This window comes from Armigeres subalbatus, chromosome 2 (genome assembly GCF_024139115.2).
Source record: "Armigeres subalbatus isolate Guangzhou_Male chromosome 2, GZ_Asu_2, whole genome shotgun sequence".
NCBI classification, from domain to species: domain Eukaryota; kingdom Metazoa; phylum Arthropoda; class Insecta; order Diptera; family Culicidae; genus Armigeres; species Armigeres subalbatus.
The window spans coordinates 106,815,162-106,828,050 of NC_085140.1; the positions used below are offsets into that span (position 1 = coordinate 106,815,162).

At 40.9% G+C, this 12,889-nt stretch overlaps 1 protein-coding gene across 2 annotated transcripts in view; it reads left to right on the forward strand.

The window, feature by feature from the left end:
* Positions 1-12,889, forward strand: part of LOC134210599 (neogenin) — a 565,173-nt gene that overhangs the window by 525,703 nt on the left and 26,581 nt on the right. For both annotated transcript variants that reach the window (XM_062686716.1, XM_062686717.1), the window contains exon 2: positions 9,795-10,112. In XM_062686716.1, the coding sequence (XP_062542700.1) occupies positions 9,795-10,112 (318 nt within the window). The remainder of the gene's footprint in view (positions 1-9,794; positions 10,113-12,889) is intronic.

Consider the following 12,889-nt stretch of genomic DNA (forward strand, 5'->3'; position numbering starts at 1 on the left):
TAACTCTTGGTTCAGGTTCGGTCCAGCGTACGATAATTAGCGACGTTGTAGCGTACGGGTGGTTCTACGACAGTTTTGGCGACTGTCGGGTCAGTTTCGCTCGACTGACTGGCGAACTTCACTCCTCTCCGTTTAGCTACCTCGAAAGGCGGGCCTTAGCGGACACACGAGCTCGAATGGTCGCTCTGCGACCCACAACGAAATTCGGACGGGAACCCCAAAATGACTCCGCTGGTCGCTTTCAAATTTCCAGCCCGTACAAAAAAAGCGCCTATGCGCTGGAAGTCCAACGCGAATGGCGAATGTTAATCAAAAACTAATTAAATCTATTTACACGAATTACCTTTTTTTCTAAATAATTCCTCCGGAAAATGGAGTAGAATTACGATACGCTGTATCTGGAAGACATCAAAAGATTTCTTTTACATCACTTTACGTTTTAAAACCACTGTTCTCAATTTTCTATCTTCGACAAACTTTAAGGATTCACACGTTTCACTTCGAAAGTTTCACAAATTCGAAACTGAAAAAGCGCGATACTTCTACTCCTCAAGTGCGAGCGAAAATGAACGAGCTTAAGGGTTCTATCCTTCAGGAAACCTTGAAGGACAATTGCTTATTCTTTACCGATTTTCGAATGGCGATAGCAGTTTAGCGCCTTCCTAGATTTAAGCAAATGGTTGAAAAGAGCTCTATACTTTCAGGAGCCATTGCTGCACTCACTGAAGCAGTATACCACTTCGCTCAGCCGAGACGCAAACCGCACGAAACATTTCATTATCCCAAGACAGTCATGTAGTCAGGCAAAGACTGGTTGTATTTTGGTCTCGCTTTGGACTTTGAATCGTCAAGCCGACTTAACGAATTCTAGCATTATTTTGCTTAAAAGATAAAACGTCCAAAGCTAAATTAATTCAAATAAAATAAAATATATACAGAAAAGAACAAAAATAATTAATTTACAATAAATGAGCTTTAATTCAATCTAAATATTATTCTCTTTAATTTAATTACAATAATAAAAACTAATTTCAAAATTTATTTACAATTGATTTTGCTTAAAAAGATAAAAACGTCTAAAGCTTTTGAATTTCTTTTAAATTTAATTCAAAATATCCGTCGAACGTTACATCACACCAACCGGTTTTCATAACTCTTAAATCGTTTCTTCCGAAAGACTACTTCCTCAACTGAATTGGAATGCAATTTAATGTCCGTCCTACAATGATGTTCATAGAGCATAAACCAATACAAAACCAAACAACGACTAGCACAATAGACCGTGTCTAATGCCAAACAACTTACCTAATCGATGTTATAACAGAACGTAATGAATCGTGATAAAATCATCAGCATTATCGCTGACACATGATTAATCGTGATTACTAACCGTATTTGCGGTTGGCGGTATTATCAAAACCTGTTTGACACGATAACCGTCAAGCGCTACATATTTCGAATCCTCAATGATAACCGGATCATTCAGTCCAATTCAATCATTGATTCTCCTCTAACGCAAACGTATGCAAATTCTATTATCAAATACCTTTGACTCAATTAATTATGCGAACGGTTACAAGCTTCAAAGTTACTCTAAAAATCAGAATCAGAAAAAGTAATTATTATAGCCACATGCATGAATAAGAAACATGTGAAACTTACCTCACAAGACTTTCTTCACTTTTAATCCAGAGCTATTTAAACAAAGCTGACTGCAATAATCAATATAAAAAGTATGACAAACAACAATATGCTGCCAAATGTTGGTATAACTTACGTATTATTTATGTGAAGTAACTTTATTTTTTCCACTAAAGTTTTTCACCCTTGCAACGTCTGGACTTCGCGATTTTTCTAAAATTTTCTCGATAAACTCAATTTTGTATCGTAGTCTTTTTATTCTGATTTGAATGACAGTTACTCAAAATAATAATTCTAGGTTACTCAGTGTTTGACGTCTCAGAAGAAGTTGTGAATATGAGTGAAATCGACCCAAATTTGAGATCAGCCGAACGAGCGAGTAGAGTAGAGTGGGGCAAGAGTACGCACTTAGTTTTCAATCGATCATGTGGCCCTTATGAAGCAAACTTCTGCATATCAAATCAGTGTCGATGATGTTCCTTTATGTTACCCAGTGGAAAAAATATTGAAATTATTGAGATTCGTTTTAGTAGAACCCTTATTGCAAGACAAGTGAAAAACGCACTATTACCCCACCGGTGGGGTAAAAGTGCGCATCGGGTGGGGTAAGAGTACGCATTTATTCAATCATGTACTTTAAGTATATATTAACACAAATAAGAGTTAATAACTTTTAATTGATGTTTAATGAGCATATATTAGGAAATTTTTAAACATAACGTAACTCTTAAAGGGGGGAGGGGGTCCTAAAAATGTTCACTTTTTTACGAAAAAACATTGATTTTTTATATATACAAAAAACTACAGAGGTAAAAATATATATCAGGTTTCGCGTGGCGTATACAAAGGCATTTTCCTTAAATAAAGTCCACCAATCACGTAACATAAAATTTGGCTATTTCATCACACTATTTGTATGAATCCTCTAAAAATTATATGGATCGTCACATATCTCACAACCCCTCCCACCTAAACGTTGCGTAATTTATGAATGTTTCTTTTGATAAAATGAAATTATCATTTAGATGAAATTGTGTTTTCGTACTATGTTTAGGTCACCTGTCATAAGACGAGTTTATACAATCCCATTGAATTCCACCACTTAATTGTATCTTGACAGATACGTATTTCGACCTCAACAGTAAGGCCGTCTTCAGTGTCTCGTACTTAAGTCGTACCCCACTCGACTTAAGTCGAGTCAAGTACGAGACACTGAAGACGGCCTTACTGTTGAGGTCGAAATACGTATCTGTCAAGATACAATTAAGTGGTGGAATTCAATGGGATTGTATAAACTCGTCTTATGACAGGTGAAAACATTCCACTAAAAAGCTCAAAATAATTTTCTTATGTTTAGGTGTCAACAAGTCCTAATACAATTTTTTATTATTTTGCTTCAGTGCTTTGTTCGCTAAGTCCTTTCTAACATCGAAATATTTCAACTTATCCTAAAAACTTGTGATAATTTCGAATTCTATCCCTTTTTTCATAGTTGTGGATCTTTTCGCTTTGGAAGAAGTCTTATTTCGGCCGGAGATACGGGTTTGACATCATAACTTGAAGATTCATATGCGTACTCTTGCCCCACCGGTTCCTGCGTACTTTTACCCCACAGTCCCAAAAATATTCCAGTAATGGTTTTGACTTCTTGGAAAACCAACCGGATTGGTTTTCTGTACCACGAAGTACTCTATACAATAGGTTATCGAAATGGTATAATGTTCACCTGATTGAACGTATATATGGTACAGTCGCGATTCGCTGGTTGGGCCACGACCTCGGCCCAACTAACGAATTCGGTTTTTTAGTTGGGTCAACTGACAGCCATTTGAACACGTGTATTTCGACTTGAACATCACAAATGATGTCCAGTGACGCCCAATCCCGTTTTCCGTGTTTACATTGAATTTTGACTTACGATTGCTCTTAATTGGGCCATGACCCAACCAGCGGAGGCCCAACTAAAAAGTGACCCAAGTATTAAAATCCCAACCAGCGAATCCCGACTGTAATGAAATAATAGTAGCGGAAACCCAATTATTTTTAGCAAAATGACCAAAAAGTTATCTAACTCTATATCTCCCTTGTTGTTTATTCAAATCGTTTACAACTACACATGATAATAGTTGGCCAGAATACCTGTCAAACTGATGCAGTGCTGCTAGTTTATCTTTTTTTATTACTTCAAAAAATCGAAAACGTACTCTTACCCCACGCGCACTCTGGCCCCACTCTACTCTATATGTCATCAATGCACGCTGAAAGTGGATTGTCCAATTTCTTATATATCTCACCCGCACATTTCCCTTCTAAGAAGAGAAAAAAAAATTGACTTGGGATTTTAATAAACAACTATTTACATAGCATTTTTTACAGCCAAGTGTAATTTTACAATCCAGAATGCAATATCCGTACTCAATTCCAACATTTAAAACCCGCCTAATTCAAATTTGAATTCAAATATTTCAATCCTACGTTCAATAAGATTTTCCAATCCGATACTCAAATCCAATGTATGAATGCGAAATGCAAAGCCAATATTCCTATTTTATGAACAAAATTTTAATCCCAAACCAACATTGGGACGCTTTCATAATGGAATACCAAAATCAAATATTCAAATAAAATATTCAAGTTTTTCTTCAATCTCTTCAATGGCTCTGCATTGCAACTGGTTCTTGGTCTTGGTTACAGCTATTTACTTGTTCTATATTATTTTTGTTTTCTTTATAACTTTGCTTACAAAAATTCGATCGCTTCTCAACAACAATTTTCTTACAGATTAGGAAATATTCTATGAAGTCTTCGGATGGTTATACATTGTATTCAAATTGTGTATTCAAATAGTTGATGGGCCGCCTCACGGAACAATATTTAACATATGGGGTGATTTTCTATAATATTTTCCATACAAACTTCAAACTGCTCGAATTACAACAATTCAGTTAAAAATTTAGGAGGCAAATGTTATCGTTCATGTCTAGGGGAGCAAAAAGTCAAAATTTGAATCCCTCTTTTTGTAGAATTTTTTAGGTCGAAACCGTTGAGAAACAAAACATTTTTCAATTCAGGGCTCTTCCAGAATGCCTTCGACATCACAAATCGAAACCGATGAGTAAATTATTCAATTCGACGCTCTTACAGAGAGTCTTCGACATCACAATTCGAAACCGATGAGCAAATCATTCAATCCGATGCTCTTCCAGAGCGTCTTCAACGTCACAAGTTGAAATCGATGGTCAAATCATTCAAATCGACGCTCTTCCAGAATTTCTTCGACATTACAAGTCGAAACCGATGAGCAAATCATTCAATTCGACGCTTTTCCAAAATATCTTCCACATCCCAAGTCGAAGCCGATGAGCAAATCATTCAATTTGACGTTTCAGAAAGTCTTGAACATCACAAGTCGAAACCGATGGATAAACCATTTAATCCGTTGCTCTTCCAGAGCGCCTACACTACAAGTCAAAACCGATTAGGAAATCATTCATTCCGACGCTTTCCCAGTGCTTCTTTGGCATCACAAGTCGAAACCGATGAGCAAATCATTCAAACCGCTGCTCTTCCAGAGTTTCTTCGACATCACAAATCGAAACCGATAAGAAAATCATTCACGTCGGGCGGTCGTATCTTGTATATAACCCTTCTGATTTATTTGCAAATATATCCAGCATTGCAATCCAAAACCAATATAATTTGATCCGGCAGACCATGTCCAATACAATTTGATAGCCTTCCAACGGGAAAGCCAAAAAAATATCGATGGCTCTCCAAACATTGTATTGGCCCTTCAAGTACAACGAATCATTCAATCTGCCCGGTACCTTCCACCAACCCGATTTGGCTGCACCTTTCCACCTAGTAACATTTTGGTTTTATATTGGTTTTACCGAAGTCATGTAGAGCAAATAGTGGTTTTCATGACCGTTATAAAACTAAAAATGTTACTTGGGTTATCTCTAGGTGCCGCTGTAGTCATTCAATCCCGCTCATTAGTGACATTTACTATCTTTACACTATTACGAAGAGGCTCCCGAAAACCACGAGTGATTTTGTCAAAAAACAAAAAAGTTATACCTAGATAAAACGTTGAAAAAAAATTACTTCTCCGAGGTGAAACGCTTCATCCAACAAATTCGCATACAAAGTCGATCGGAGAAGGTAGTGAGCCCTAATATCGTTAATTTCAGTCATTTCCAAAACTAGTATCGAGCAAACGAAGTAAATCGAAGCAAATCGGTCCGATCGATTCTGCATGTAAAATAGCTGGATGGCGCGTTTTCCCCCAGCTGAAAAAACAACATTTACTCTACATTCTATAACTTTTTCATTTTTTGATAAAATCACTCGCGGTTTTCGGGAGCCTCTTCGCAATAATGTAAAGATTGTAAATGTCACTAATGAGCGCCACCTAGAGATAAAAAAGTAGAAAGTATACATTTTACCATATATTTAGTCGATTTTCCCATATAAACTTCACATTCGTTGAGCATCCACTTAGACATGACGGATCTGGCTGAATTTTTTACAGTAGCTTCTGGGAGCAAAAAATTTGATTGTAGGGGGTATACGTCTCGAAAAAATGATTTCGATTTTTTTCATATAGGTGTGGTCCACCTTACTCCCCAGTCTCCCTTACCTCTTTCGTTTTTGGCCTAGGTAATCCTTGGCCTCACAATCGTCATAAATCCAATAGATCATTTCTGGCTCCAGGTGCGTATTCTAGTTTGATTTACTGTCAAGATATACACCGAGGTATTTGACTGTATTTGAAAGTTCTAAAACTGTGCCTTTCAATGTTATGTTTTTCAATATTTTTTTCCTTCATGTGAATGGTACAATAGTAGTTTTGGAAGGGTTTATGCTCATCCCTTCTCTATCGCACCGCGATGATACGGAATTAATTGCTGTTTGCATTCTATTAGTGATAGTACAATCATATTTCCCTCGTATGATTATGACTAAGTCATCAGCAAAGCCGATAATTTCGAAGCCTTGTGCTATCAGGTTTTTGAGAAGATCATCAACTATTTAAGACCACAACAGAGGTGATAGCACGCCTCCTTATGGGCACCCTTTAATCAAAAGCTTACATATTGGTCTGTTGATTGCGATATTCAAATTAATTCATAAAAAAAATGCTAGTTAGCTCCTTTTGAAAAGTTAAGCGAGATTTAAACGGGAAATTCTTTGGACACTTCGATCGTATGTCCATTTCGGCCAAATGGCATTCCTTACCAAATTGTCGTTTCTGTCAAACGATCAATTTGACCGAATGACCGAGCCGAATAAAATGTCCATTTCGGCCAGATGGGTTTTGGTCTTATGGTTTGTTCGGCCAAATGACATAATTTGCTAATCATTTTTTAGGCTTATTGCCTTCGGAAAAATGGCTTTCGGCCGAATGAACTTCGGCCAAATGGACAAAATCGTGAACTTTTGTCATTACCACTTTAGGGTGTTGTTTTTTTGCATCAGTGACAACACCCTGACAATACCAAAAAATTCAAAGTGATCAAGTCGTCAACTCCACTATCTTTATTACAATGTGTTCAACAAAGGTACAATTTCAAATCGATTTTCAAATTGAATAGTTTTTCAATTGCATTTTGATAAAGCTTAGACAGCTCATATTACGATGTTCCACGCACAAAAACACGATGAAATGGACACTTCGAACAATCACGAGATATAACAATCAAATTCACCTCTCCCAATCAGTGACTAAGAGACCAGCGTCCCTTGATTGACAGGCAACACATGTTCCACAATCATCTTTCGTCACCTTCGTATCTACCTGGTGGCGTCCCACCAACAATCGCCAAACCATAGATAGCAAAGTAACAAACGCGTGTAGCCAATCCTCAGTCACAGCATCGATCGACCGATAAAATCTGTTTTGATAGCGCGCCTCGCTGTTTTGCTTTCTTATTAAATGCCCACAAAGGGGAGATTCCGAATAACAAACTGCACGAGCAGTCCGATAGTCAACCCATTTCACTTTCATGTCCATACACAGTCCCAATTGAATCTTTGTGTCCCGCCACCGTTCCGCTTGTTTCAACAGCAACAAACCGTCTCCCCCATGCTCCCAAATGAAAATAAAAGTTGCTTTTCGAACGACCTCAGCTCCATCCAAAATAATTTGATACACAGCCAGTTCTCCCCCCGAAGCATAACAACGGTGTGGCGTTTAGTCTGCATTAGTTTCCGGCTAGATAAACACCATCGTTCTGCCTTGGGCCTTCGGAGCAGGAGGCTGCCATCAACCGCCTCACTCTCCCTTTGACGAACGAAATTGATTTCTATTTACCCGAGTCCTCTGTTTGCAGATAGTACGATAACAAATAACGTTACTTTAATGAATTTTTATTCACATTTGGCTTCTTACCGCCGCCAACCACTGCCCGAGACATTGCAACTTTGGCGCCTGTTGTCTGCTCCGGTTCTATACGTCGCCCCCGGGGGGAAATTGAGGGTGCGCTCGTCCTGCCGGAAGCAACCAGTCAATGCACAAGTGTAGGGAATTCCATCACCCAAATTGGCGGAACAAACGCCGGGGATAAAAATTGTGAATCTTCTTCCCGCACCGAAACCAGAGCAGGGGACTGCTGTTATGTCGTGCATCGTGGTTTGCTTCCGGGTTTGACTTTTCCGCAGGGTTGGTACAATGAAGACAACTCAACTAACGTCCCGGCGTCGTTGCAGGGATTTATGTGCAATCGCGCGAAATTGTACCGCCGCCGCACACTGATGGTTTGGCATTACAGCGACTGTCATACATAAACCACCGACCCATAAAATATAATGGCTTTTGAGGGCGCGTCTTTCCTTCGGAAGGACGACTAGGAGGAAAAGCACACCATTATCATCATCTCGTCTTGTGGGGCTGAATGAGTCTCCCTTTTTGGACAGCAAGCGTAAAACAAGCACAACATGTGTAGGGAAGTGCAGACGAAGCATATAGAAGTTGTTGGAGCCTGGTCCACCCCCAGTGGGACGGCGGACGTACGCCAAAATGGCCAACATGATGGCATGGCACACATATTTGCTCTTGGCTGTTTCTGTCGTGACATTGTCGAGAACAGGAGCCGAAGCAGAAAGGATTCGACCCAAGGAAGTATGGTTTGTATGTTTGCGTAAAGTTTGGATAAAGCGGTGTGGAGCAAAGACAAACTTCCGGTTCTTTACCAGTTTTGGTTGGTGATGACTTGTTTAGAGGTGGCCAAAAAAAAATCAACTTGACTGTTTTCTATATCTTCTAAGAGTCTTGTTTATCTTAATTATCTTCCAACTATTTTAAAGTGCATTGAATAATTTTGTTTTGTGAGTCACGTAAGTGGATCAACATTATTTAGGGATTCATATTCTGCCCATAAAAGCATAACTGATTGCGAACCAGCAAAAAAACACCGCCAAGCTATGTGGATCAAATCGATAATATCCTGACATAATACTGACACTATTGATGGAATTATCATTCACATATTATTTCCGAGCTCTTGTTAATCATAGTTCGTAGAACCCGTCTTATCCACATCAATAGGCGGTCTCCGATCCTAATTTCCTTTATAAGTAAACGAGTTGATTGGAGTATATTATTTATCAACTTCTGCTCATTGCGTGCTAAAATTAATTACTTATTTTATCCTGTAACCAGTTCCTCCCACGCAAACCCAACTCAATGAGCAAATGGTCGTGTGAAATATTTTTATGCTTTTACACTTCACTCATCTCGATATGGTTTCCCCTCAAACAAAAAGCCGCAGGCATCGCAGCGACGCGATGCGGCGAACCCTCATCCACATCCACGCAGCACAAAACTGCATTTCGCATCCACCCATTGATGGATGGTAACCGGCTGCATCCCATCTGGTGCATCCAGTTTGGTTGATGAATGCTAACCCTTAAATCGCCACATTAATTCTTCTGCAATCGCCGCCGGCTGCCCATCCCCGCCAAACGATCACAACATGTGATTACAATTAAGCGAAGTGCAGCACCCGGCAGCCCGCTTCGCACTTAATCGCTCGAAATTTAATTAAGTTATCGCCCGCGACTGATCGGTTGATTAATTGGAAACAGCAACGAGTCATTTATCATCACTGACTGGGGAACGTTTTCCCTCTCGATTTTCTTCTTTCTTGCAGCGCTGGAGTTCACAGTGGAACCGGCGGATCTGACCGTACCGGAGGGAAACTCCGCCCTGTTGCAGTGTGCCGGCCGGCTGGACCCGAAGGCGATGCTGTTGCGCGAGGGAAAGGTAGCCCCAAACATTCGGTGGCGCGGCCCGGACGGGCAGGACATCGGAATCGTGGGAGACACCTTCCGGTCGCAGCTGACCAACGGGTCGCTGTACATCAGCACGGTCGAGAGCAACCGAGGGCTGACGGGGTTCTACCAGTGCTTGCTCACGGTGGACGGCGTGGGGACGATCGTGAGTCGTTCGGCCCGGGTGGCTATTGCAGGTGAGTTTTGATCAGTTTTATTACTAGAATTTTTTTTAGACTTGCTCAAGATTATCGTATCACGCAAAGTCAATAAATACATTCAAATAAACTATTCAATATGAACTATTTCAAATTTCAATAGTTTATGATCAGTATAATAAACACATTTCGCGCCAAACCAAGCCGATGTTGGTGAAAAAGTTAGTCTGAACTTTGTTTCGTATGAAATTATCAAGACCATGATGTCCCTTATGCAACTAACAAAAAACACACGTAGATGACCGACAGGAAAATAAATTGATATTTCCATAGCTTCAAAACTTTTCCACCGATTTAGACAATTTTGGCCGTTTTGGAAGCGGAAACTCATATACTCTCAAGGTTTATAGCTTTTGTCCATAGTTATACAAGAAATCCTTGAAGTAGGACCTAAGAGTTTACACGCGTAACCAAAGGCCTTTCAACCAGTTTCAAATATGCTACATGCTCTTTGTGGTACTTAGCATAGAATGCATTCACAGTATATATCCCGGGTCACCCAAGAAATCCTTGGAGTAAGGCCTTAAGGTTAGAACAGTTATACGCGTTAGAACAGAATGCGACCTTGCTATTTCTAGGACGAGTCAGAAAATACTCCCTGATAGATCTTCATTTACGAATGTAAATTTGCCATTTCTTGAATAGCCCTGAACATATGATGAGAACACATTCTATTCTAACCCAACTAGGACGATCAACATCTTTTAAATAGCAGCTTGTTTCTAATAGATTGTATTGGATACTTTGAAGGAACACCAAGCCTCATTAAAGTTTCTTGCCATGTTCAAAAACACACCGGGTTTCATTTTTGTTGCTTTGACGTTGCATTAAAATGACTTCTTGGATAATTATGGGTTGTTGCACGTTAAAAACAAAACAGATAAGTTGAAAAATAGTGATTTGGTTCATTGCTGTTTGCCGAAATGTTTCTGATCGGCGGCAGAACAAACTGTGCTCAACTGAGCAGCATTTTATATTTAGGAGCCCCTGCATGTTACCTTAAAGGCATTGTAAAAGGCAAATAACTTTGTTGCTTACATATGTCGTGCATATGTAGACAGATTCTTCAAGAAAATTGTTGGTTTGCAGGTGATTTTATTCTCATTGTAGCCACAAGATCTTGAGCTTTTTGTGTTACAAAACAGCTACACATAAGACTTACACCACACATTTGTTGGATAACGCAGAATATATGTTGAGATCAAATTCTATTTTAAGGACCACCAAGAGCATGTACCATATATACATAATTTTCTGAGAAATTTTCGTGTGCTTCCATTTCTAAAGGAATTTGTTGTCTTCCGGAAGAAATCCTGGAGAAAAGTTCCGGAGGAATTTGATAAAACTTTTATAGGAATTCAGGGAAAAACTCATGGAGGAATTTCCCAAAGAATCCTTGCAGGATCTTTTCAACTAATATCTGGTGGAACCTTCGGCATAACTCCCGGAGTAACTACCAGAGGAATTCTCGGAGGAATTCCCGGAGGAACTTCCGGAGGAACTTCTGGAGGAATTCCCGAAGGACCTTCTGGAGGGATTCCCGGAGGAACTTCTGGAGGAATTCCCGGAGGAACTTCTGGAGGAATTCCCGGATGAACTTCTGGAGGAATTCCCGGAGGAACTGTCTTCCGGAGGAATTCCCGAAGAAACTTTCGGAGAAATTCCCGGAGGAACTTCCGGAGAAATTCTCGGAGGAACTTCCAAAGGAATTCCCGGAGGAACTTCCGGAGCAATTTCCGGAGGAATTCCTGAAGGGACTTCCGGAGGAACTTCCGGAGGAATTCCCAGAGGAACTCCCGGAGGAACTTCCGGAGAAATTCCCGGAGGAACTTCCGGAGGAATTCCCGGAGGAACTTCCGGAGGAATTCCCGGAGGAACTTCCGGAGGAATTCCCGGAGGAACTTCCGGAGGAATTCCGGAGGAACTTCGGAGGAATTGGGAGGAACTTCGGAGGAACTTCCGGAGGAATTCCCGGAGGAACTTCCGGAGGAATTCGGAGGAACTTCCGGAGGAATTCGGAGGAATTCGGAGGAACTTCCGGAGGAATTCCCGGAGGAACTTCGGAGGAATTCGGAGGAACTTCGGAGGAATTCGGAGGAACTTCGGAGGAATTCGGAGGAACTTCCGGAGGAATTCCCGGAGGAACTTCCGGAGGAATTCGGAGGAACTTCCGGAGGAATTCCTGGAGGAACTTCCGGAGGAATTCCTGGAGGAACTTCCGGAGGAATTCCTGGAGGAACTTCGGAGGAATTCGGAGAAACTTCCGGAGGAATTCCCGGAGGAACTTCCGGAGGAATTCCGGAGGAACTTCCGGAGGAATTCGGAGGAACTTCCGGAGGAATTCCCGGAGGAACTTCCGGAGGAATTCGGAGGAACTTCCGGAGGAATTCGGAGGAACTTCGGAGGAATTCCGGAGGAACTTCCGGAGGAATTCGGAGGAACTTCCGGAGGAATTCGGAGGAACTTCGGAGGAATTCGGAGGAACTTCCGGAGGAATTCCCGGAGGAACTTCGGAGGAATTCGGAGGAACTTCCGGAGGAATTCCGGAGGAACTTCCGGAGGAATTCCCGGAGGAACTTCCGGAGGAATTTCGGAGGAACTTCCGGAGGAATTCCCGGAGGAACTTCCGGAGGAATTCGGAGGAACTTCCGGAGGAATTCCCGGAGGAACTTCCGGAGGAATTCGGAGGAACTTCCGGAGGAATTCCCGGAGGAACTTCGGAGGAATTCCCGGAGGAACTTCCGGAGGAATTCGGA